At 52.8% G+C, this 25,904-nt stretch overlaps 2 protein-coding genes across 2 annotated transcripts; one reads left to right on the top strand and one right to left on the bottom strand.

The window, feature by feature from the left end:
* The first annotated feature begins 418 nt into the window (after positions 1–418).
* LOC114021354 (SLAM family member 9) lies at positions 419–5,118 on the top strand. Its single transcript, XM_037882951.2, has 4 exons — positions 419–921; positions 2,067–2,432; positions 3,506–3,772; positions 4,121–5,118. Exons 1-4 carry the CDS (start codon positions 864–866, stop codon positions 4,255–4,257), a joined length of 828 nt encoding a protein of 275 aa, XP_037738879.1. The 5' UTR covers positions 419–863; the 3' UTR covers positions 4,258–5,118.
* Positions 5,119–14,437: 9,319 nt separating this feature from the next.
* MLLT11 (MLLT11 transcription factor 7 cofactor) lies at positions 14,438–23,406 on the bottom strand. Its single transcript, XM_027830328.3, has 2 exons — positions 23,145–23,406; positions 14,438–20,177 (listed from the first exon to the last, which is right to left on the bottom strand). The coding sequence occupies exon 2, from the start codon at positions 20,169–20,171 to the stop codon at positions 19,902–19,904; it is 270 nt and encodes an 89-aa protein (XP_027686129.1). The 5' UTR covers positions 20,172–20,177; positions 23,145–23,406; the 3' UTR covers positions 14,438–19,901.
* Between the last annotated feature and the right edge of the window lie 2,498 nt (positions 23,407–25,904).

Genomic DNA, 25,904 nt, shown 5'->3' with positions numbered 1-25,904 from the left:
GTGTGAGAACCTGTGGCAGTTTCCTTTTACAGCAGTGTCTCTGTCTCTGTTCGTTGCATCCCCCACACTCTGAGCAGCTATCAGAACCAGAGATTATCTAGCCACATTGTGACCCGGGCACCACGTGAAACTGCCGCACTGGGGAGAAGGCCAAGACAGGAATTAAGAGCCGGAGCCACCCACCAAACTGAATCTGTGGATGGAGCATTTGGAAAGGCCCCAGCCCACCGGTGAGGACACTGGCCTGTGTGCGTCAATTGCTGGAGAATCTGCAGGGGATCAATTCCTTTTGCCACTGTTACCGGGTGGGCTGCAGGGGCATACAGCATCAGGCACTGTCTATCTAGAGTCGCTTATCTCCTTTCCTGTATCTCGCTGTGTCAGTTCCTGGGCTGCTCAGTGATTCGGGCTCCCGGGCGCGGCTGCAATGCACAAGACCGATCATCCCAGCAAGGTGTAACTGGGAAGGGCCTAGGAAAGGACCACTTAGGCAGCATCTCCCCAGAGGCATCCCGGTTGTCTGTCACTGTCTCCCAAGGGAAGGGCTGGGCTCCCCATGGCGTGGGGGTGTCAGAGTCGGACTGAACCTGTGTGCGAGCGACTGGGTGGCAGAAGGCCCCACGAGGGGGAAGGGCAGGGGAGCGGGGGTGTTATCTCATCCTGTGCCTGCCACAGGGTAGATCAGCTGATGAAAAGGAGGCTTCAAAGCTGCAGGCGCTGGGTTTAGCCTCCCAGAGCCCTCGCTGCTCAGTGGAGTGATGCTAGAATCCCCCCGGCACCCAGACCTGGCCGGCCCGACTGTCCCAGTCTCTGATCGATCACTCCACAGGCACTGACTGCTCTGTGTTCTGCAGCCCGCCAGGATGGCAGGAGCTCCCCGTCCCTTCCTTCTTTTCCTCCTGCTGGTTTCCCAGCCCAGGGGTAAGTTACGCGGGGCTGTATCCACCCCAGCCGCGGGGCTGGAAATGAAAGGGTGAATCTTGGGAGGGGATGGAAGCAGCAGAGGGGCCAGGCCCAGGAGCTGGGCCGGACTGGTGGGGGGTCTCACTCCCCTCAGGGATCCAGTGCAGTCTGAGCCCAGCCAGCGCGAGGGCCTGATCCTGCGTCCCTGACCCACATGTTGCCCAGGCAGGGGGAATGTCGGAGAGACGTGGCGCTGACTCTCGGCCTCTGTTCCTGGCTGGCCTCTTCTCCGCTCCCCCCCCACCGTCCCGTGCCGTCCACGATGGAGGTTCTCTCCTTCGCCCTGTGCAGTGTTTGTTCGCAGGAGGGTAGTTTGCCAGGCAGTGACCCTCAGCCACCCTGGGTACTCACCGGGGCTGCTGCCTCCATGAAAAGAACTGAGGGTTTGGGGGGTCATGGGCACATTGTTAAACAAGACAATGACACCCGGGAAGAGGCAGGAAGGTCCAACAGTGAGAGCCCAGAGCTGGCCGACAGGAGAGCTGGGTTCTCTCCCTTTACAACCCCAGCATTGCTGTAACCTCAGCATCCTCTGGCAGAGGCAGCAGGGAGAGCAAGGAACAGGTGGCCAGGGGATGAAACCCGCAGCCTGGCGTCATGGCCCCAGAACCCTCCCCTCCTGTTCCCGACTCTGCCAGTGACCCTGTGCAGGTCACTGCACCACTCTGTGCCTCAGTTTCCCCATTTGGAGATCATTTATTACCGGCCCTTTAAAAATTCCTCCAGTCCTGCATGATGAATGCCATTGGGTAACACTGAGTTCCTGTGTGAAAGGAGATTTCCCCACCTACCCACAGGAGAGGAGAAATTTTAAAGGGACAGGACTGTATTTCCCTCCTACACACGGCATATCATGTGGCTTAATTCAGGGATTCCAAGGCCAGAAGAGACCCTTGGGGTCAGCTAGTCTGACCTCCCATCTAAGACAGGCCCAAGAATTCACTGATGGGCGTAAGGGGCCCAGGGGCTCAAGCCAGTGAGGTGCTAGCGAAGGTCAAAGGGCTTTTGTAATTCGCACTCTGTGACTGGAGGGAGTTGCAGTGCCGGGTCGGGGATGGCTGGGCTTGGTCTGTTTCCTGGACCCTTTTATTCTGTGTTGTCAGACGCAAGTCCTGCTCAATCAGTTTGTCTCCCCAAACGGATGAACGGGATTCTGGGAGAATCAGTCGTCCTCCCGCTTGATTCCGGGGAGACATTCAAGAGCATCACCTGGTCCGCACCCAGCCCGCGCCAGGACGCACCCTCAGGCAGAAGGGTGCCTCTTGCTATTGTCACACCGGGGGGGCCCGGAGCCCTGCCCCGTCTCGCTGTGGAGGACGAGAGGTACAGAGGGCGAGTGAGACTCCACGGCCGGAGCTATTCGCTGGAGATCAGCAACCTGACGATGGCAGATGAGGGTGAATACGGAGTAGCGGAAAACACAGTCGCACACAATATGTACTACTGCGACTATCCATTGCTCATCTACAGTGAGTGTCTGTGCGTGTGCGTGGGGGGAGGTGCAGGCGCTGGGAGCGGGAGGCGATAACGTGGACTTCAAATGAGATGCCGGCTTCACAAGAAGCTTTTAGCAGACCGTTTGGTATCTGGAGGGGCACCTTGGGGTGAGCCAGGACTTCCCTCTGGGACCAAGCTATTACAGTATTTAGAGCTCTCTAAATGAACAAAGGAGAAGGATGGATAGATAGATGGATTGGTGTGTAAGGGGATAGATAGATAGATAGATAGATAGATAGATAGATAGATAGATAGATAGATAGATAGATGGGGTGTATGGGGATAGATGGGGTGGGTGTGATGGGGATAGATAGATAGATAGATAGATAGATAGATAGATAGATAGATAGATAGATAGATGGGGTGTATGGGGATAGATGGGGTGGGTGTGATGGGGATAGATACATAGATAGATAGATTAGATGATAGGTGTGTATTGAGATGGATAGTTGATAGCCCAAGTCTAGGGTTTGGGCTTGGGCTCACAGCTTAAAGAAAATAAGCAGAAGGCTATTGGGGAAAGGCGAGAGAGATAGACAGAGACAGGGGAGGACAGGGTAGGGGAGACACAAAGGTAAAGATGCAGCCTATTCACAGGGTCCTGCCATAAGCACAATGGCTACAAACATGGCTCCTGCAGACCCTGAATCTGTCCCTTGGGGAGAGTGGGGGACAGCTAAACCCCTCCCCTGAACAGGATCTGGCCCCTGGCTGGAAGCATAGGGTGACCAGATGTCCTGATTAGGGGCATTGTCTTATATAGGCAACATTACACACACACACACCCCCAAAAAACGAAGTGTCCCGATTTTTCACACTTGCTATCTTATGGAAGGTGACCTCTCCTGTCCCAGCCACATGGCGCAGTGAGGTTGGGTGATGCTCTCACACATGGGGGAAAGTCGCTAAGGGGAAGAGATCCCTGTGTGTCAGCCCCCCTGCCTGTAGTCTCAGGCCGTCAGCGGGGGGAGCCTGCAGCAGGTTCTCACCTCGGCAGCCTCTGTACAGAGTTATTTTGTATTTCCCGCCCCCATCTGGGCTACAGAGCGACTGTCGGAGCCGGAGATCAGGGTCCATCCTGTGATGATTGGGAACGGCACTTGCAACGTGACCTTCACCTGCAGCGCCGGGGAGAGAGCCAGGCACCTCAATTACACCTGGACACGCCCAGCAGGAGGCGCCATTCTCGCCACCGAGGAATCCCTGCTGCTCCAGCACAGACTGGGGGACGAGGACTCGCCCATCACCTGCACGGCCACAAACCCCGTCAGCAACAGCTCGGCCAGCGCCTCCCCCAAGGTGGCCTGTGAAGGTGACGCTCGCTCCATCCCTCCCCCTCGAGCGCACGCAGCAGGGAACAGCCCGTGCGGGCCTGGCTCGTACACACCCCCTGCTGCTCTGGCTGGGTTCTAGGGCACAGTGAGCACCACTAGTGAGCTCACAGGCTTTTTAAGGGGCTACTCCCCAATTCCTACACCCAACCCTGGCACTGGCCAGGAAGGTCTGCCGCTGGGGGGCACCGAGGGTCTGGCCAAAAGGGAACAGATGGCTGTTTGCATCCCAGCTCACTGGGGTCTTCGGAGTCAGAGCTCCCGGCACTCGGTATAGATTTGGGTTTCCAGACGGCGTGAAGCCCCTAAACATTGATTTATTCCTTCAGGTCCCGTCCTGCCCCAGACCCCAGCGCTGTCCTACTGCCGCGCCAAGGGGATCCTTGTGCTGGGGGTGCTGGGAGCCCTGCTGGCCGGGATCCTCATGGTGCACGTCCTCCCCGCGAGGGAGCAGAGACGGCCATGAGAGGAGAGGAGCTTCCACTGTGGCTGTTCATCCCCCTGCCTCCGGGCTGGAGTTTCCCACGCGAGCCAGCTAATGAATGAGAACGCTCCATCGCCCACTGCAAAAGCCTCAATTTCCCTTCCCCTCAGGAAACAGGAGCACAGCGACTCTATTGCGCTAGACTCGGCCAAACGTGTAGCAATCCCGGATCCTCCGCCCGGCTGTTCTGGGGCACAGGGTGGGGGCATCTCCAGGATCGGAGTCTCTCTCTGGCCCAGCGACCATGGAGTTATGTATAGAAAGTGGAACAGCTGGGATAGGAGTGACTGAGAGACACCCTCCCAAACAGCCTGGTGCACAGGGCCTTCTGCGGGGACGTGGGAGATCTGGGTTCAAGTCCTGCTCTGAATCAGGCAGCACTGGGATTTGACCCCATGTCTTCCACATCCCAGCTGAGTGCCCTGATCTCTAGGTGAGGGGGACTAGGGACTCCTGCTCTCACTCTGGTTTTCTCTGAGAAATGGCTGAGCTGGCTCAGGTCCCCGTCTCCAGGCGAGGGTTCGTGGCTGAGGGTCCCGGCTGGAGAGAGGCACCTAGTGCCAGCCGTCCCTGTGGGGTGGAAGGCCCAGATCAATAGGAGCTGTGAATCTGGGCCCTAAACCCCACCCCTTTCCTCTGCATTTCACTCCTGGCCTGCTCAGCTTGCGGGCCTCTGAAAATCCCTTCCTTGGGTGCCGAGCTCTGCCCATGTATAGGACTGCTGAATTTCTATTTGCAGAAAATCGAACACCCTTGCCCCACCCTTGCTCCGCCCCTTCCCTGAGGCCCCACCCCGACTCCCTCCATCCCCCCTCCCTCCGTTGCTCGCTCTCCCCCACCCTCGCTCACTCACTCATTTTCACCAGGCTGAAGCAAGGAGTTGGGGTGTGAGAGCGGGTGTGGGCTCTGGGGTGGGGCTGGAGATGAGGGGTTTGGGGTGGAGGAGGGCCTCCAGGCTGGGGGTTGAGGCCGAGGAGTTCGGAGTGTGGGAGAGGGCTCCAGGCTGGGGCAGGGGGTTGGGGTGTGGGAGGGGTACAGGCTGTGGGCTGGGGAGGGCAGGCTCCGGAGTAGAGCCAGATATGAGGGGTTCAGGGTGTGGAAGGGGGCTCTGGCTGGGGCAGGGGGTTGGAGTGCAGGAGGGGGTGAGGACTCCAGCTGGGGATGCGGGCTCTGGAGTGGCGCCGGGGATGAGGGGTTTGGGGTGCAGGAGGGGACTCCAGGCTGGGGCCAAGGGGTTCACAGTGTCCAAGGGGTTCACAGTGTGGGAGAGGGCTCTGGGTTGGGGCAGGGGGTTGGGGTGCAGGAGGGAGTGCGGGCTCCAGGAGGGAATTTGGGTGCAGGAGGGGGCTCAGGGCTGGGGAAGGGGGTTGGGGCGTGGGAGGGAGTGCAGGGTGCAGGCTCAGGGAAGGAGTGTGGCTGCAGGAGGGGGCTCAGAGCTGGGGCAGGGAGTTGGGGCATGGGAGGGAGTGCAGGGTGCAGTCTCAGGGAAGGAGTGTGGCTGCAGGAGGGGGCTCAGGGCTGGGGCAGGGGGTTGGGGTGCAGGAGGGGGTGCAGGCTCTTGGAGGGAGTTTGGGTGTGGGAGGGGGTTCCAAGCTGGAAAAAGGGGTTGGGACTTGGGAGGGGGTTTGGGGTGCAGGATCTGGTCCGTGCTTACCTCAGGCAGCTCCGGGGAAGCTGCCAGCATCTCTCTCCGGCTCCTTGGCGGAGGCGCTACCAGGTGGCTCTGCGTGCTGCCCCCGTCCACAGGTACCGCTCCCGCAGCTCCCATTGGTTCCTGGCGGAGCTGGTGGTCTGGGCAGGGGCAGCGTGCGGAGCCCCCATGGCTGCCCCTACGCCTAGGAGCCAGAGGGAGATGCTGGCAGCTTCCTGGGAGCCGCGCGGAGCCTGGCAGGGTAGGGAGCCTGCCCTGCTGCACTGCCGACTGGACTTTTAAAGGCCTGTGTGAATCTGGCCCACTGTGACCTGCAAAGCAAAGTGAAACTGGAGGGCAGGGTAGGTTTTTGTGCTGCTTGGACCCAGCCTCTCTAAGCGCTAATGAACTCTTCAGTCAGCTTTCACCGCCTGCAGGCGCTGGGCGGGGACTGGGCTTTTAAATCCTGGCTCAGGGAGTGTTTGCACTCAGGGGCCGGCTGCCCTGCTGTTCTGCACAATGCTGAACTAGCTCTTTCACATGGTCTTGTCTGGATTTGCTGCTCAAGGTTTTCTCATTAAAGCGCTTCTGGGAACCAGAATTAATGACTGACCATCTTGCTGCTGAGTCAGCTTTTTCGGGGCGTGTGGTTAATTGCTGCAGACACCTGGTGCCACAGACCCAGGGAAGCAGGGTGCACAAGCTGCTTGTTAAAGACGAAGTGTAAAGCAGAGGTGAGCGGTGAGTACGGAGGCCACATGGTCCAGTGGAGCGGGGTCCGGGGCCAGCCTGTGTTCAGCAAACCTGGCTTTTAGCCTTGACTCTGCTGGCGCTGGGTGGCCTCTGGCCAAGTTCAGTACCTCAGTTTCCCCATCTATAAAATACAAACGAAATTAGGAAGGAAGGAGAAGCCAGTGTTGGCCTGGGCCTCTTCAGGACATCATCAAACCTCTGCCCCGCTACTGGCTTCCTGTGTGACCCTGGGCAAGTCACTTAGCCTCTCTATTCTTCTGTTCTGCATCCATACAATGGGGATAACAGCACTGCCCTCCCCCACAGAAGGTCTGTGAGGTGCTCAGATAATACTCTATAAGCACCAAAGAAAGAGGGCGAGCGCAGGTTTCTGTGCCAGGCTAGCATGGGGACTGTTTTAAAGCTTAACTCATTTTTTTAATCTCATTCCTTTGTTTCCCTCCGAAATCCCCTTGGGACTCTCTGGTTCACACTGCAGCTGTCCCAGGATGCACTGTTCTGTGACATCACCAATAACCAATAGCCTTCGGCTCTATGGGCCCATTGATTTCTGGGCTGCTGTCAGAGGGCAAAAGCGAAGATAAAAGAGAAGCCAGTTGATCTGTATGGCTAGGCTGGGCTCCTGCCTCTGCTTTGAGCGGGGTGTGTGTGTGTGTTTGCTGTGACTGTCTGTGGTCTTTCTCTGGCTCTCATTCCCACAGTAACCAGGCACTGCCCAATCAGTAATGTATTTATCCTCTTAGCCCCCTATGCACTCTTGGTGGAACCAGGCAAGCCTGTGAGTGACCCCGCCCTGCCCCTATCAAAGAAACTTGAAGAAGGAAGAAATTCTCCTACGGGGGTCACTGACCAGGGGCGTGATAAGTCTGCGACGATTTAGATTGGTGGCATGTTCAAATCCAGCAGGGACAAGGGGCCTGTGTGTTGTAAGGGCTGGCAAATAACTCCCAGAAGACAGGTTTCAGAGTAACAGCCGTGTTAGTCTGTATTCGTAAAAAGAAAAGGAGTACTTGTGGCACCTTAGAGACTAACCAGTTTATTTGAGCATGAGCTTTCGTGAGCTACAGTGCAAATGCTGTAGATGCTTTTGGTAACTCTCAGTGGGATCAGAGGGTAATGGCTTGTAGAAAGTGGTGTTGGAGAGCTGCCGAGCAGCCTCTTGTTCATATTCCGACCTATTCATGATGACAACAGCACCTCCTTTGTCAGCCTTTTTGATTATGATGTCAGAGTTGTTTCTGAGGCTGTGGATGGCATTGTGTTCTGCACGGCTGAGGTTATGTGTACTCAGGAGAATGAGTTTGTGTGTGTGGTTTTTGGAGGGGGGGGTGAGAAAACCTGGATTAGTGCTGGAGGTGACCCACCTTGATTATCATGCGCATTATAAAGAGGGGTTTCAAAGGGGGATGGGCTGTTGCCAGCAGGAGAGTGAGTTTGTATGTGTGTGGGGGGGGGGGGAAGGGTGAGAAAACCTGGATTTGTGCTGGAAATGGCTCTACTTGATGATCACTTTAGATAAGCTGTTGCCAGCGGGGGAGTGGGGTGGGAGGAAGTTTTGTTTCATGGTCTCTGTGTGTATATAATGTCTTCTGCAGTTTCCACGATATGCTATGCATCCGATGAAGTGAGCTGTAGCTCACGAAAGCTCATGCTCAAATAAACTGGTTAGTCTCTAAGGTGCCACAAGTACTCCTTTTCTTTTAACTCCCAGAAGGGATCATTTACCCAAATCTTCTGAACAAAAATACAAACCTTTAAAAAGTCGAAACAAAATCCACCAAGATTTTCCTGGGCCATCGAGGATTGAAAGACCTGAATACCTAATCGGAGTATAACTTTGGAATATTGAGAGAAATTGCTTAAAACGGGGAGATTCCCATTAACAGCCAGGACTAATACTGACGTACTGTCCGTGAAATGAATCAAATATTAAACCCTACGAGGAAAAAGAAGTTTGTCTTACACCAATGCCATCTACTGGATACCGACGGAAGCAGCAGAGAAACTAAGGGAACTGAAATCTGAATATACCGGGGCTGCCCAGTGCCCAATAGAAATCAAAGGTTTGGCCTCTTTCAGCACATCCAGAAACAGAGTCTATAAACCTGGGGTCACAGTGTGGACCTCGGAGCTGATGGAGCCCGCGAACGAGCTGCACAATTCCAGAAGTTCTGAGTCCGGCACACTCAGGCCAGGATGGTGACCAGCCTTCCCCTGTTACACAGCTAAGGAGAAGAAATTTCCTTCCAGGAATTGCATTTCTCTCTCTGTTCTTGAATATTACATAACGGAAGGTTCTTTGGCTGACTGTACGCTTCTCAGTAACACCTTGTATTAGTTTTTAGCTAACTGGTGCTGTACCCATGCTCTCCTTTGTAAGCCCAAGCAAATTGGCCTAAGAGTGATTTTAAGCAATAACTTTAATTACTTTTGATATTTTAAATCTGTCCCTTTCAGACCAAGCCATGCAAATAGTAGGGAACATGCTCTTAACGGTGTCTTTAACACAAATACTTCCTTACTCCTGGGAGAAGGACTGGAAGTGTGATAAGTGTTAGAGGTCCTAATGAACTGAGGATCATAAGTAAATGTAATGAGAATATCATAGTGATTTGCATTGTTGTATGGTCTAACGGCTGAGCCTCGACCCTAGTCTATGACAATTGCTTGCAAGATAGTGTTGGCATGTTCAGTACAAGTTTGGTGTCCCTGACCTTGATCTATAAACTGTTGAATACGTACATATGTGTTTGTGGGTAAATTAATAAGCTATAGATTGCAGATAAAAGTTGACCTGAAAAGAACTCATGATTACAATCAGTAACGGTGACGGGGCGGATCGGCCCCGCACTGGTAAAGAGAGGGTTAATACTTCCCTCCTAGCAGAGGAAGACCCGCCCGAGGCTCTGCTGGGCATGCTCCACCTGGAAGTCAGGTATAAAAGCCTGCAAAGCTGCTCAGGCTGACTGTGGAGGAGGAAGGACACTTGGCAGGGGCTCCAGCCCAGGAGCCGTTACAGCCTTTACCTGCGAGAGCTGAAGAGCCAGAAGCCTGGACCAGAGGCCTGCCGCTACCGGAAGCCCAGGGAGTGTCTGGTGCTGAGGAGCCTGGAGACCCCGATACCACATGGACCACTGCTGCAGGAGAGCCGGCAGGTAGTGACCCGGTGAGGGAGTCGTACCTCCCACCCTTATGAGGGCAGCGTGTTTCGGTGGGATTCCCCGCTGACCCCGTGGCAGACCGCTCCGCCCCTGGCAGGGCCCTGGTTTGGGGCCCGTTAGAGTCAGGTGGGTCCGGGCCCCCCTACCGGGGGCTGCCACCTCCTTGTGATGGCCCCCAGGCACTGGCCACTAGGCCATCCTACCCTGCTTCCAAAGGTGGCTGAATTGACTCTGGCAGCTAGGCTGTGCTACCCCACTGGGGAGGAGAATTAGGTGGACTCTGGCCATTGGGCCACACTCCTCTAGAGCCACATTGAATGGACTCTGGCTGGTAGGCCGCGCTACCCCATTCAAGAAGAGGCAGTAGATGGACTCTGGCCATTGGGCAACACTGTGCCGACAACCGGGGAGGTGTTAGAAAATGAACGTAGGCTTAGAGAGGCGGGGTTACCTCCCACCCTCCTGACTTAAGGGGCCGACGAGGTACTAAACCCCTCCCCTGGACTCAATAAAAAGGTGTGATCCTAATTAAATTCCATCACAATATTGGCTACAACACTTATCCAACTGGCAAATCTAGGTTGTTAGATGTCAACTTAAAATCTAACTGGCATTTTGGCAACTTCATGAGCTCACCCGCCGTTCATGCTTGCATAGTAACTCCCTTGCACTCACCCTTTGCCAGCCCCTTCAGCAGTGGTGCTCACCTCCCAAGGATGCTGTAACAGGTGCCCAAGCCCTCTGATGCTGAGTATCAACCTGGTGGGCAGGACTGCAGCATCTGTTCTTTGAGGAGCTCCGGGATCAGGAGCGCAGGTGCCGGAGCTGCCGGGAGCCTGGGCCAGAGCTGGAGTTGGGCAGCAGGGCTGTCCTTTCAGCAGAGTCCCCATAGTAACGGAGTGAGTCAAAGTAACATTCTATGTGCCATCTGCTCATGGTAGGGGAGCTGTGTGTCCAGAACCGCTTGTCGAAATGACCCAGTCGCTGGCTTTCCTTTGATTACGCTCAGTCCCATTGTTCAGGAAATGGTTGAGGAGTGAGTCATGATTACATACCCCTAGCTGCTTACTGGAGTCTTTCATCTTCCCTCCATTGAATCAGTGCTAATTTCCTTGACTGTACTCCAACAGAAAAATCGAAGTCTGCATGTGGATTTTAGAGTCTTTTTAAACCAGAAATTTTGGACACAGGGCAAAACTTCCAGTGGGAACCTCTGCAGAATGCAGAGGGAACACATAGGCGTAGACGGACTGAGAATTGAGACAAGATATATGGGCTTTCCAGCTTTGCAAAGGAAACTTCTTGGGAAGAAGCATGAATATGTGACATGGTTAGATTGAGAGGTTCGGAGATCTGAATAAAGTTACATTTGGGCTGCAAATAGGATCAAGTGTCAAAAGCACATGTGTGTAATAGCCTCTAGATTTTTCTTTTTAATGAGCGTAAATGAAATTCCGTCTCTTCCCCAGACTGTTTACCCATTGGCTGCGGCGTGTGTCACCCTGCCAAAGCTCTGTGAACTGATGCACAAAGGTGTGTCTGTGCCCACCAGTCTCAAGGAAAATTCTCTCCGTTTTCCATAGCCTGGCAGCTTGTATGATGGGGAGCCTGTCTCACAAGACAAGGGACTGGGAAAAGAAAGCTTTTAAAAAACAAACAAACAGTGGTTTGGTTTTTTTTTGAGTGTTCTGCTGGAGGCTGACCTCTTGTTTAAAAAGCAACTTTATTTGTGACACTGACTAGCAGAGGCGGTTTAAGGTTTCGTGGGGCCCTGGGCCAGAGTAAGTGGGGGGGGCCCTCCCAATCCCCTCTGTCTGCAGTCCCACTCCCATTTTGGCCCTTCTGCTTGCAGCTCTGCCCCATTCTGCCTCCCACTGTGGCCCCAAAACCCGGTTCTTCCTTTCTGCCCCCCCCCCCCCCCCGCAGCTCCAAGACCAGAGAAGTTCTGTCTTCCCACGGCTCCGGGGCCACAGCGGGGAGTGAGAGCTCCCCCAGCCCAGAGGCCACGGCAGGGAGGTAGAGCTGCTCCAGTCCCAGGGCTGCAGCTGGAGTCCCAGCGCTCCTGTCGGGGAGGGGGGTCAGGGCGTGGGGGCGCCCATTTCGCCGGGGGCCCCCAATTGGCCGGGCCCTCTGGGCACGGGCCCCATTGGCCCAGTGGCTAATCCACCACTGCACTAATGCCAAAGGCGATCACCCCGCACCAGCCCTGAAAGGGTTAAGGTGGCTCCGAAGAGGCCACTTCACCTTCCCTGTGGCACCTGAAGGGAGGTCCAGGGATTTATAAATAGTAATTGCTGAGGGAGGCCAGCAGGGGGAGAAGCTGGGTAAGGAATAGAAAGGGAAGAGTTTTGTAGGAGCAGGGAGGGAATCTGCAAGTTGCTCTCTAGGAGCTGGGAAGTGGGGAGGAGGAAAGGCAGGGGGGAGAATATGCCCTGGAGGGAGAGTCAACCCCACAGGAGTTGTGGGGAAAGAGAGCCTGAGAAGGCAGGGTAGGAAGAAACCCAGGTAACAAGCAAGAAGGGGGACAGTGCGGACCGTGGCTGCTGGTTATGGGGTCCCTGGGTTGGAACCCAGTGTAGAGGGAGGGCCTGGGTTCCCCTCCCAGCCATTGGGAAGTGGTGCTGGATTGTTGGAGATGCCTGGTGAGACTCTGATCCCCTGGAAGGGGGGATCACATAGCGACCTAGCCAGAGGGCTGAGAGAGAGCCCCGCGCTGACGGAGTGACCATGGGCGGGCGGAGCCATACGGAAAGAAAGCCGCTACACAAGGCCAGGCCGGGAAAGAGGCGCTCTTGCAGTGAGTGAAGCCTGTAACAGATCCTGTCACCACGATCGGAAGAGAAGATGGCATGATGGGACAGGTTCTGGGCTGGGAGCTTGGTTGATTTCAGTGGAGCTATGCTGGTCTACACCAGCTGAGAACCCAGTGCAATGGACCACTGCAAGCAGACAACAGACCTAGTGAAAAACAAAGGGCAGACACCGTACCTCTAAGAGCTCAATCTAGACCAAGAGGATACACCATTATTATTATTAATAATAATACTTAATGCTTTGTGGCCCTGGCTCCCCATTATTTTGCACCTTATACAGCCATTTACTCCAGAGCACAGTGCAAAATGCTACCATCCTGATCTGGCAGTATTTCACCTTCACTTTGTGCTTGTGTTGATTACTGCAGATGGTGCAGGGAGATGCAGAATCAAGCGCACGGTGTAGAGTGTTTACATCTTCCAAACGCTTTCCCTGCCATCATTAATTATCCTTCAAATGCAAAGGCAGAAAATATCACCATGCCGCTATCTAAAACCATGGTACGCCCACGTCTTGAATGCTGCAGGCAGTTGCGGTCACCCCATCTCAAAAAAGATAGATTAGAATTGGAAAAAGTACAGAGAAGGGCAACAAAAATAATTAGGAGCAGGGAACTGCTTCCTTAGGAGGAGAGATTAAAAACACTGGGATTGTTTAGTTTAGAAAAGAGATGACTAAAGGGGGGTGGGATATCATAGAGGTCTATAAAATTATGAACGGTGTGGAGAGAGTGAATAAGGAAGTGTTATTTACTCCTTCACATAACACAGGAACTAGGGCTCACCCAATGATAGTAATAGGCAGCTGGTTTAAAACGAACGAAAGGTAGTACTTCTGCACACAACATACAGTCCGTGGAACTCATTGCCAGGGGATGTTGTGAAGGCCAAAAGTGTAACTGGGTTCAAAAAAGAATGAGAAGTTCCTGGAGGACAGACCCATCAATGGCTATTAGCCAAGATGGCCAAGGATGCAACCCCATGCTCCAGGTGTCCCTAAATCTCTGACTCCCAGAAGCTGGGACTGGACAACAGGGGATGGATCACTTGATTTAATTACCCTGTTCTGAATCATCTGGCATTGGCCTCTGTGGGAAGACAGGACACTGGGCTAGATGGGCTATTGGTCTGACCTCGTGTGGCCATTCTTATGTTCTTAAAGACTGGCTGCTGGCATCTGACATGCTGCTCATTCTGTGGGAACGTAGCGAAGTCAAAGGATCTGTGAGAATGTGATGTTACGGCTAGGTCTGGGCTGCAGTTTTCCAACTGAATAGGCCCTTTGTGCAAAAATGAAAATTGTCTGTGGGAAAATTTCAATTTGGTTGAAAAAATTCAGTTTTTCTATTGGGGAAAAAAATCCAAATGCTGGAACCCTGAAAGCTCATGGAGAAGGATCTTGTCAATTTCACCTTTTCCCTGCAGGCAGAAGATAAAATTGACAAGGAAGGCAGACAGCAAGCCAAAACAAATTTCCATTTTGTTTTTTTTGACTTTCTGTCCCATGAAAAATGTTGCGATTTTTACTCCAATTTAGAATGAAAATTTTCCCTAAATCTTGGCATCTTCGGCAGGATGAAAATTCCTTTTTTGCGGCCCAGGCTAGTTATAACGATATCAGAAATGACGGAAATAAACCTACAACAGTTTCTGCAATTGGGCCCTCTCGGATGGGAAAGCAGAAAACTAGAAAATAGCCATAAGGAAAACCAGTAGATCTTTGTTTTGATGTATCCACACACTTGAATTCCATAGTTACACTCAGCAAGGGGAGAGTGTTCCCCAGAAAATACAGATAAAGCCTCTTAGTTTCATACTCTTTTATTATTATGAAATGGCAAGAGAGGTGAAAGATGATATTATGGAGCACAAAGTGGTGAGGAAGCTGAAATCTTAGCGGAAATGCCAGGCTTCTAAATGCCCGGCAAAAGCAATAGACAGTAAAAGCAGCGGAGTGATAGTTTGGTGAATCTGTTGCCGCAATAAACATTTTAGTTCAAAGAATACGAATCGTGGCATAATATTCACGCAGAGAAGATTTAGCGTGGTTCAGGGGTGAAACACTTTATTAATGTTTGTTCGGAGGCAGCACAGTGCCAGACTGCCAGGTGAAGCCATCGGTTAGAGTTTGGGACCATTACACTTGAAGATTTTGGAAAACACCTCTGGCATCGGTTTCGCTCATTCCGTCCTGGAGAACACAAAGAAGCAGTGGAAGTGCTAGACAGCTGGGCAAGTGGAAGACTGAATGATTTGTGAAGGCAAACAAGGCATCTGTCCTTATAAAGGGGGGATAAACAAGGACTCCTCACTAACACAACTTACTCAGGAGCCTTTTGCAACTTGCAATGTACGAGAGAGCCATACACAGAACTGGTGTGTATACGCTGCAGATTTCTGTATGTAAGAGGACTACTGGACACCTATACAGCCCTGTAATCAGCTGTGCATGGTCTAGGAGAAAGTACAGTAGCATTACATTCTGCGTACAGCGTATGATACTTAACCCACCCAGATATTGAGATTTCTAGTTCTCAGCAGTTGCTTCAGTCCATTAGATTGTGTGCATGAACCTAAGGGCCCAGTACCTATTGACCAAACACGCACAACTCCCCTTGACCATATTGGCTTGATCAGGACACCTTTGTTTCTCTGTGAGATCTGAGGAATATATAGACCCTGGAAGCATGCCGGTTCTAAATTCAGGATGTAGAAAGATCTCATGAAGGGTGAAGACATAGCCTCAGATTTCACACAGAAACCAAGATAAAGGCAGGTTTCTGTAATCCATTCCTAGGCCTCTTGTATCAGCACTGACTCCAAACCAGCAGTGAAAGGTGGATGGAGAATTCAGTGGTTTTCGTTTCAGTTTAATTTAGTAGATTTGATTGGGGATTGGTCCTGCTTTGAGCAGGGGGTTGGACTAGATGACCTCCTGAGGTCCCTTCCAACCCTGATATTCTATGATTCTATGATTTCTCCCATTCATTGACCTGCTTTCTTACTCTTTGTAAGGCACACTGAACATTAAACACGTCGGTCTTGGAGACTTGGGGCCAGTTCTCTGGTACCCTGCACCTTTGGATAGCATTTACCCCAACGCCAAGTGGATATCCAGTGCTATCTGCTCAGAATGGCTGTGTCTGTCACTAGAGCTGCTGGGAAGGTTTCGAGTGGCACGTTTTTCCTTCGGAAAATACTGGTTCGTCCCAATCAAAGTGTTTGTCGGGAACGTGTCAATTTTGACCCTTTCATTTCAGAAACAAAGGCGTAATGGCGCGTTCCAGTAAGGTCGGAAAGTTCCATTTCACTCTTTCGGGAACCAAACTTGCCAATGTTCCATTTCAAAATGATTGATTGGTCAATAGTTTGACTTTAGACAATAGAATATACAATTTTGAAAAAGCTGAAATCAGAGTGAACCATTGTGATCCACCCAAAATAGTCCCCCCCCACACCCCCCCCCCCATTTTGTTTCACAGGAAATTTTTGAATTGTTTTGTTTTTTTGTTCTGGAATGGGAAAATTTTTTTCAAAATTGCAGGATTTCTCCTGAAACAGAAAGCACTTCCCGTACAAGTGTCTTTTACACTGAGTTGGCACTGGTGCAGGGTAAAGGAGAAGCAGACCCTTTATTTTAGGAGCCTCTTGATTTTTCACTCCCCCAGGCAAGAAGGCAGGCGTTTCAGACCAGGCACACCCACTGTTTGGCATGTCCGTTTACCATAGATAGTCAAAAGACCTTTAAACGGTTTGAAGGCAGCTGAGGAATAGCAGCTATAAAGAGTGTTTTGTTCCAGTCTGTATGGATTTCAAGTGTCCACAGGAATGTGTACTTTTTTAAAAACTAATTTTATTTAAAGTTTCATTATAAGTACCTCTCCCCTGGTTTCCATGGCTTTTTGGCTTGGGACACAAAACCATACAGGCCTGCGAAGGGAAGTTTACATTCTTCACCTCCAGTTTAAAATTGGCATCTTAAAGTCCGCAGCCTGGGTATTTTTGGAAGGTGAAATAGCCATGCTCTGTATGTGGAATTTACATTTTTCATAGCCGTTTACTAGTTCAGGCTGCCTCGTTCCCTTCTACTCGTTACATACTCTGCAAGCTCCCTGGAAGGCTTTGAGTTGCTGCACATTGTGGCTTTCCTGACTAGCATCATAACGTCAAGAACCGGCTAGTGTGCAGCCGCACCCGTCCTCTGGTGGGTGGAATCAGAACTGCTCCACTGTGGGTCATAGACCCTATACCGGTAGCTGCTCAAGGAAATTCACTCTGAGCTCACGCTGTAGAGGCCTGGAGCCGTGGCTCTGGGTTCTATCACTCTGAAATTCCAAACAACCACCTGATGCAGCATGGTGACCTCTGTGAAGTCCAAGGCTGCCATAGATCTGTTACAATTAATCTCCGTATAGACGTTCCTAGCCTCCCTTGCAGCACTGAGAACCATAAACAGCAGATACACTGGAGCAATGCTACCCTTAAGCACAAACCCTCCTCTTCAGTCTTTTCCATCTCTCTTGTCCTGTTGCCTTTTGGGCTAACGTGTCTCATAGCTGGCGTCAGCACAGGTGTGAACAATCCAGCCAACGGGCCTTTTTTTATTTAAGTGGACATTAAAAAAACCTCCCAGATTTTCCACCACTTGTTTCCAGACACTTCTTTTGCACTTGGGGGGAAGAAAAATAGTTTTTTTGTTTTTTTGTTTGTTTGTTTAACCCCTTCCCCTGAGGACTGCTCACTCCAAGTAGCCCCTAAGGCCCAGATCCCCATAGGTATTTAGGTGCCTAACCCCCATTGAAATCAATGGGAGCTAGGCAGCTGCGGTCAGTTTGCTGCTCGGCTCCGGACAAGTCAGCCCTAAGTCCGCAGTCAGGCATAAGGAAACAAAAGGTCTATTCCCAAGCAGTCGCCCCCTTCAGGCAGGGCACCATTTGCAGCAGACTAACTCAGCGGCCGGGTCAGGTCATTCACGGCTGACATAGACCCAGCCATAGTCCCACAACTCTCCTGCCTCTCCCTAGGGAGGCTCTGGAAGGCTCAGCTGCTCTCTCGCAGCTGGAGATCTGCTCTCCTCCCCAATCAGCCTTCATCTGAGCCGGGCTCTCCCCTCGCTCCAAGCCTGACGCCAGCCAGGTGGAGCAGGCCGGGGCTGACGGAGCCCACAGCCGCCCGGGAAGCCAGTGGGGTTGGTAAAGCACAATGCCTAATACTCTTGATACTCCATGAGCATCCGAATACTTCATGAGAGTAGGGGAGTAGGTGAATCGGATGATCACCAGCGAGAGGATTAGCAGCGTGGCCCTCCTGCGATACGGGCAGCAAGAGCCAGCCGTAAGGGTCCGGTTCCGATAGCCATCCTCACACGGAGTAGCACCTTGCTCCCTGGCTTTAGAAGGCCAATGCCTGGCTCGTGGCGTGAGGCACTACAAGGCAATCGGAATCGGGCCCTCAGAGCCCACATGCGACCCATGTTCGATGTGGCAGTAATCCCAGGGGATGGGAGCCCGAACAATATTTAACCCCAAGTCTTTAAGGCAAAACTGATGTGGTGGCTGTATTTGGTTTTAGTGCGTCAGGCAGCATGGGCCAGATCTGCGGCTGGTGGAAACAGGCTCCATCAATACCTCCTGAGGCTCTGTCCCCAAAATTTCCCTGCGTCCTAATGAAAATGTATCCACGTTCCTAGCAAAATTCTCACACTGATGGTTTTCTCTTTGCTCTGCGGTTTTGGACAAGGCGGAGAGGCTGGGACTCTTTTTCAGGAATGAGGCTTGCGCCTGATTGGCCCCTATTGAGCAGAAGAAAGGGCCCGCTGGCGTTTGCCTGGCAGAGAAACCTTGAATATCCAAATGGAAAGGGTGGGGAAACTGAGCGCAGGTTGGAAAAATGGGAGCGTTTAGAGAAGCAGGGATGTCCGCCACCCCAGGGCAATGTGATCGGACTTCAGCTAAGAGGGGAATTTGGACAGGTGAGGTGGTCTTCTGTTTGCACGCCCGTTTCTTAATAAAACACAATAGGAATGAGCTCAAATCCGACCGCTACTTCGTGGTTCTCTAGCACGTTCTCGCACAGGTACGGTCAGGGCTATGGCACAATGCCTGCTCACACCAAGACAAACTGAATGTGGCTTCCAACACTTGTGAGCTAACCACGGGCACGTGACGGTGTGACTGCCGCATGGCTCGGCACGCCCCGGTTTGTTTTGGTCTAGCCAGCATGAGTAACAATAGCAGGGTAGAAAAGGGCGAGATGGACTTCGGCATGGGCTGGCAACCCAAATAGGCACCCCGGGACTCTGGCAGGCTAGTACTGGGGTGGCTAGCCTGGGCCACCAGATGTTAAGGGGGCCACTGATGCATCCGCAGAATTACCAGACATTCCAGTACTTCTGGGAATGGCGTGGGGCTGACCCCAGCTGTGTGACACTGCCCCTTCGGCGTGACCGGATGGATGGCATGTTGGAGAGCGCCCCAGTCAGGGGCGCTGGAACAGGGGGGGCCAGGGGCCACTTTTTGCCACAGGCCCTGTCCCTGTCCCTTCTCTTCCCCCGAGGCCCCACCCCCTGGCCAGACCGGCAACAGGAGCCCAGGGGAGCCTGGGCAGCGGTGAGGAGCTGCGGACCCTCCACCTGCCCTGGGCGGAGGGCTTGGGGGGTGGGGTGGGAACACAGGCCAGGGGCTACTCTCAAGCTCCCTGTACCCCAGGCAGGTGGAGGGGCCCGGGCTCCCCAGCCCCGCTTCTGGCTTTGCCAGGGGTGGGGTCTCGGTGGTAAGAGGAGGGGCAGGGGCAGTGCCAGGGAGAGGGTGGAGGTCCCTGCCCCGCCCCCACTTTTGGGGAAGCTCCCCTGACCCCAGTCACACCAGCAGGGGCAGAGTGACGCACTCTTCAACATGATGTCCTCCATGCCTGATACCGGACAAACCCGTGTCCGGCGTTATCCCGGTGCTGGACAGGGGCCCAACCACAGAAAAAAAGAACGGCCCGGCTTAAAACCGGACAAATGGCCGGCCTGCCGCAACTACCCTGCGATGGTTACCCGCGCTAGCTAGAGTAACACTAGCTCAGGTGTGCCAACCCTGCACGTACTGTGTAGACATACCCTTGAGAAGAGAGAAGGTGGGCGGGGGGGGGAACACGGACGATGAGTCTTGGAGGTGTCATCGCTGGGCGATTCGTTAATCGGCATCGTCAGCGACCACTTTCAAAGTAAAGGACAACACAGAGACCTAACCAAAGAGACCCGGCCGTGTGCTCGGGCCGCCGGCATCAGACCAGATCGAAATCTAACGCGCTAACGCTGGCTATCGGCGCGCGCCAGAAATTGAAGCTGTTGAACTGCAGGAGAGTGTCCTCTTCCTCGGCGATGTCCTGCCTGAGCTGCTTCCAGTCCCCAGGCCGCTTGCCCACACCTCCCTTGGCTTTGTAGAGCGCCGCGTCGGCCAACCCCAGCCCCTCCAGCTCCGCCAGGTCGAGCTCCGGGATGGGCATCCTCCAGTACAGGAAGGAGTCGTACTGGCTATTCGCCGTGTCCAGCATCTCCGCCTACAAGGAAGAGGACAGGAAAGTCTTCTGAAGCCGCGGGCTACCACGCAGTCCTAGCCACTCGGGCTATGGAATGATCGAAAACGTCACTGCTTCATGATTACCACAGGGCCCAGGCCCCAACCCTGTGAACAGGCCCGTGGAGAGAAATTTGGAGCCCCAATACATCGGCTGCTGGGGCCCCACCTCATCCCATTTCACCACAGTTACGGACGTTTTGGGAGTCAGGGCCCTGGTACAATGGTCCCTTCCCCAATCAATGCTGACGGCGAAGAATTTTGCTCTGTGGGCAGGTGGATAAGGCAGCAGGCTAGGGCTCGGGAGCGCTGGGTTCCCCAGCACCCTTCTCTGTACTCTAGGGCAGGTCACTTCGGCCCAGGCCCACTGACATCGTGGCTGTCGGGCACCTCAGTACCTTTGAAGATATGGGTCTCAGCGCCCCATCTGTAAATTAGTACTAAAGCTCCTTCCTCCGTCTGATCTAGGGAGATTGTAAGGTCTCTGGGGCAGGGATTGTCTCTTACTCTGTGTCCGTGCAGCACAATGGGACCCCTAGGTGGTACCGCCATACACCTCCTAATGAAGAAATTATGGGATGGGAACATCCCACAAATCTTGGGACAGGTCCCGGCCCCCGAGTGCTTCAGGAGCTTCCCCTCCCCGGGCTGCGAAGAGCTGGTTTTACAGCCGCCTTCTAGTCCAGCAGCCACATGTTGCTCCTCAGCAGCTGGTTTGTCCGGTTTTGATAAAGGATCCAAAGCAGCTGCTGCCTAGTGGCTAGTGCACTGGCTTGGGACTCAGCAGATGTGGGTTCTAGTCTGCATTCTGCCACTGGCGACCTCAGGCAAGTCACCTGACCACTCCGTGCCTCAGTTTCCCCATCTATAAAATGGCAGCGACACTAATGACGTCCTTTGTAAAGTGCCTTAAGAGCCGCTGATGAAAAGCGCTAGGTAAGAGCTAGGGCCTAGATAAAGGTATTTATGCCTAACTCCCTTTCAGGATCTGGGTCCTAGGGCTTATGATTGGCTTCTCTATAGCATTTCCCTTGGATACGTAGATACAGATGGTCTCGGAAGGAGCCACCCTAACGTTTGCATGGTAGGAAACTAATCATGAGGGATGTGGAAATAATATCCCCTGTGGTTTGTTTCTAGTGTTGAGAATTTGCGGGTGACTGGGAATGCGAACAGAACTAAGTGCGGACATGGGAATAAAACAGGAACAGAAATATAATTAGGGTTTGTAGGATTCATCATAAGGACGCACCACAAATTCTTGCTGTCCTTTGACTATAACTCTCTGGATAGAATAGTGTGTGTGTGTGTGTGTTTGTGTGTGTACACGTACACCTACGCCTGTGGGGGACAGTGTTGCCTAGTGGGACTCAGAAGATCTGGGCTCTGTTCCTGTCTTGGCCACTGGTCTGCTGGGTAGCTCACGTCACAGCTCTGTGCCTCAGTTTCCCCATCCATACAATGGGATAATGGCCCATTTCCTCAAAGCTATATTGACCTCCATTGTAAAGCACTTTGAGAGCTTCTGATGAGAAGAAGTCTAAGAGGCATTACGATTGTATGTGTGCGTATATCTGTGTGGGCATGCATGTATATCCGTGGGGAGGGGGTGTGTATGCACACCCAAACCCCGCCCACCCCCACAAAGACAAAGGACTTCATCCTCTTTCCAGCACACCCCTGCTCAAATCAGGAGTCACTCCGTGGACATCAGTCCAACCCCTCCCCGCCAGATGTGAGAGCAGAATCAGGACCAAATCGTGTCCAATCAGCTGTAACAAAGCTCTGCTTTGGGGTTTCTAGGCCCCCCCGTCGCACACCTCCTTGCCCACCTGAAACGCCTCTCCTACCTCCAGCTGCTCGGCGCATCCCAAACTACGAGATCCATTGTGTGCCGAGCCAGACGGCTCCTGCAGTGGCCCCACCCAGGCGAATTTGCTGCAGAGCCCCTCCCCCGCCCTTGCTCTTCACTTTGATACCACCTTAATATACAATTCTCCCCACTCCCCAAAGACCTGGCCTACCCTGGTCCAAGTGAATCCAACCCTTAATGTGCATTTTCCTGGCAGGACTGTGTCCTTTGGTCCTCGCTGTCTTTGATTTTAGAGTCAATCTATCTAGATATCCCTCGCTTTCCACTGACTGCTTGTTTCTCATAAGGCTTAATTCCAATGGGTTTCCAACATCCTCTGCAACAGGGCACTCACATTCCCATCAAATTACACAGGGACCAGTTTGCTTCTAAATTTAAAAAAAAATCAAAATGTACCGGGAAGACTGTATGTCATCCCCTTCCACAAAACAAACAACTGTGTTTTTTAAATAGCACTCTGCTCACGGGTATATTTCGGGCTTTCTTTTTGCAAGAGGACAGCAGATTATTAAAATTAGACCCATCGTGCATTTAGCACCGGGCAGTCTGCTTGATTTAGAAATGCACTCAGCAACGCCAGCCTCAAAGCCACGAGGCGGGAGGGTAATTATATATATTTTAAAAGTGGCAGATATTTAAAAAGGCAATTTACACGTCCTCTGCGTCGCCTACCGTCCTCAGATCTAAAGAGAAGCGCGTCCCCCTTTATTAACGGAATCATGTTAACGCGCAGGCAGCCAGGTTAGAGGTGGGAATGGAGCCTTTATTCAACTGCAGTGAAAGCCCGGTGCTAAACTGATCAGATATGCTCCCTTTCGTCTCCTTCCCTGTATCCGAGCGGTAGCCGTGTTAGTCTGTATCCACAAAAACAACGAGGAGTCTGGTGGCACCTTAAAGACTAGCAGATTTATTTGGGCATCCGCTGTGGTGGGTAAAAAACCCCACTTCTTCAGATGCCTGGAAAGCCTCTGAGGGCTGACACACCAGCAATCCAAACCTCAGAAATCCCCCCCCCCCCCCCGCCCCCTCCCCAAGTGGCTCAGCTTTCCTTTGAAAGAATAATGCTGATTTTGTTACCTGTTTTAAGGAAGGGTTGGATCTGCTGGCTGCTAACCCAGCTGACAGGGTCTTCGTTGTGCCGTACTCGTCTTCGGAGGCAGCTGGACGTCAGGCTTGCAGAATTTTCTGCCTTGCTTTTGTCTGAGTGTGAGTGTGCGCGTGTGTCTGTCTGTCTCCGCAATGCAGCCCCTCCTAAATAGGCAGATTTATTACCCCTCCTCCCGGGGCTGGTGGGCCGATGATTCAGCTGTACGAATGCTCTGCTTTTTAAGTGGCTCACCCAGGCTTTATTATAGGGGCTGGGGGGGTGGCGGGGCGGGCTTGAAAGCAGAAGTGATTTGACTTCATCCACACACTTGATCTTAGCTGCAGGTTCTGTAAGTACCTACACGGGGAACAAATATTTAATAGGGGCTCTTCAATCTTGCAGAGAAAGGTTGAACACGCGCCAATGGCTGGAAGTTGAAACTAGACACATTCAGACTGGAAATCAGGCGTGCATTTGTAAAGGGAGAGCATTTAACCATCGGAACAATTTCCCGAGGGTCATGGTGGATGCTCCATCACTGACCATTTTTAAATCAAGACTGGATGTTTTGGTAAAAGCTCTGCTCTGGGAATGGTTTCGGGGCAGGTCTCGTAGAGGAGCTGAGGACATTTTGCAAATAAATAAGTGACGCTAAGCAGATACCTGACTCTGCACCACTGAGCTCTGCTCCAGAGGGGAAACTGACCTGTAAATCCCTTAAATCCTGCTCAGCAAGGGAGGAATTAATTAACTCAAGATGTTTTCAAGACACCGGTTGAAAAGACCCCATACCAAATAAGGCTGTATTGTTCCGGCTTCCTATCAAATTACCGAGGATATAAAATCCAACTCTACAACTGGCATAGGATTAGAATGATCTTCTGGGTCCTCCACAGGAATGGTTTTCCTGTTGCTGTGTGCGCATAATTCCCATCAAAGCCAAGCCCCCTCTGCGTTAGGTTTTCAGACGGTCTATTTCTGCCTCCATGTTTTTGCTTTCAGATCCACTTATCTTAGAGCCTGGGCAATTAGTGCAGCAGCGAGGATAGGCTCTCTCTCCCTAAATAGACATACGTTTTGTTCAGTCATGTTCGCCCAGCTGGGGTTGCGGTGGAGGAGGGGCTGCATAACCTAGCAGGTGTGCAAACTCTGCTGCGGGAACCAGCAAAATTTTTCTGTCTGGTGTTTTCTGAAGAGGTCAAGTAGTTTTGTTTTCCTTTGCTTTTCTGCTGCTGAATGCTGAAGGCCAGACCCTGTGGGAAACTGATCAGGAGCACACAGGTTTGATGGGAGAAACCAAGGAGGAAGAACACCCAGAGCTGCATCTAGTCCTTCCAAGCAGACACTTAGCTAGGGGCCAAGTGAGCAGGAGCAGCTAGGGTTGTCGGGAGATCCCTCGTGGATCCATAGCCAGAAGGGACCATTAAATCATCTACTCTGACCTCCTGCATATCACAGGCCATTAAATGTCACCAAGTTACCCCTCCAACCAGGGGCGTGGGCCCAGGGGACCACGGCCCCATCACTTGGGGGGCAGAGGCAGTGCAGGGGCTGGGCCTTGCATGGAGTGGGCGGAGTGAGGGCAGGGGCTTGGGGAGAAGGATGACATGGGGGCGGGGCCTCTGGAAAAGGAGCGGGGCCTTGGGGCAGCACGGGGCAGGGGGTGGGGCCAGGGTTCAGGCACCGGTGGCCCCCCGCCTATTTTTAGGGAGCTTCTGCTGCTCCTCCAGCACATCACTGGGATGTTGCCATGGAATGACTGTTGCCTCCATCACAGTGGCAGGGTCCATATCCCTGGGCTGAGCAGGGGACACCCCCTGCTTCCTGCTCTCAGAGGGGTGCATAACAGGAAACAGCATCCCTCGACCTGGCTCCCCGTGGTGGTCGCTCAATGCTCTGTGTCTGCACACCTTGGAGGTGCCATGCTACGGAGGCAGTGTTCCCCAGTACAAAGGACACAGGGTGCTATTCCTGTCCCTGCAACTGGCCTGCTGGGTGACCTTTGGCAAGTCACTATGCTGCCCGGTGCCTCAGTTTCCCCATCTGTAAAATGGGGATTATTCTAACCTCCCTTGTAAAGCACTTGGAACTCGACTGATGGGAAGTGCTAGATAAGCACTAGGGATTATTGTCACTGCAGATAGAGTCCCCCCAATCCCAGTGCACTAGGTCTCTCTTTGCTGGTGCGCCGCACAAGTACACACACACGGCCCGATTAGCTTCTTGGAGGGACTTGATGCGTTCGGACACGTGAGGCGATGCCTTTTGACAAGTGTCACAACTCCTTTGGGAGCTCTCCATCTAACGCGGCCCGCTGGCCAGCAGTCACCTCTGCTTCCCTCGGGAGCATCCCTCTCCGTGAGCACGTCTTTATTCATCAGCAGGACGGGCGTCACCATGGCTTCTGCTCAGAAAGCTGAATCCGTGCAGGTCTCGTCAGACGAGGCACGTTGCAACAGACTGAAGTCAAGATCGAGCCTGGAACAACATCCAATCCTTACACCTCTGTTGTCTGAAACAGGGCTGCATCTCCCCTTGTCTATAAATGACATGGCCTCACGTAATGCAATGGGCTTGTAAGCCGGCCTCTCCACTGAGCTCAGAAGGGAGTTCTCATGGCACGATCAATGATAGGCACCATTTGCCTGGTTTGCCAAACTGAAGAGGATGACTGTCTGGAGATCAGGAGAATCCAGAGTCTACCTACCTCTAGGAATCACTGCAAAACCTTCCTCCTGGACAAAACTTTC

The sequence above is a fragment of the Chelonia mydas genome, chromosome 24, assembly GCF_015237465.2.
Source record: "Chelonia mydas isolate rCheMyd1 chromosome 24, rCheMyd1.pri.v2, whole genome shotgun sequence".
Classification (NCBI taxonomy): domain Eukaryota; kingdom Metazoa; phylum Chordata; order Testudines; family Cheloniidae; genus Chelonia; species Chelonia mydas.
This window is presented reverse-complemented; position numbering and strand designations above follow the sequence as displayed.

Excerpts from the sequence above, each read along its gene's own strand:
- LOC114021354 (XM_037882951.2), top strand. The coding sequence starts at position 864 with ATGGCAGGAGCTCCCCGTCCCTTCCTTCTTTTCCTCCTGCTGGTTTCC. Across the intron at positions 922-2,066 it reads GCTGGTTTCCCAGCCCAGGG|ACGCAAGTCCTGCTCAATCA; the intron begins GTAAGTTACGCG and ends CTGTGTTGTCAG. Across the intron at positions 3,773-4,120 it reads CCCCAAGGTGGCCTGTGAAG|GTCCCGTCCTGCCCCAGACC; the intron begins GTGACGCTCGCT and ends TTATTCCTTCAG.
- MLLT11 (XM_027830328.3), bottom strand. The coding sequence starts at position 20,171 with ATGCTGGACACGGCGAATAGCCAGTACGACTCCTTCCTGTACTGGAGG.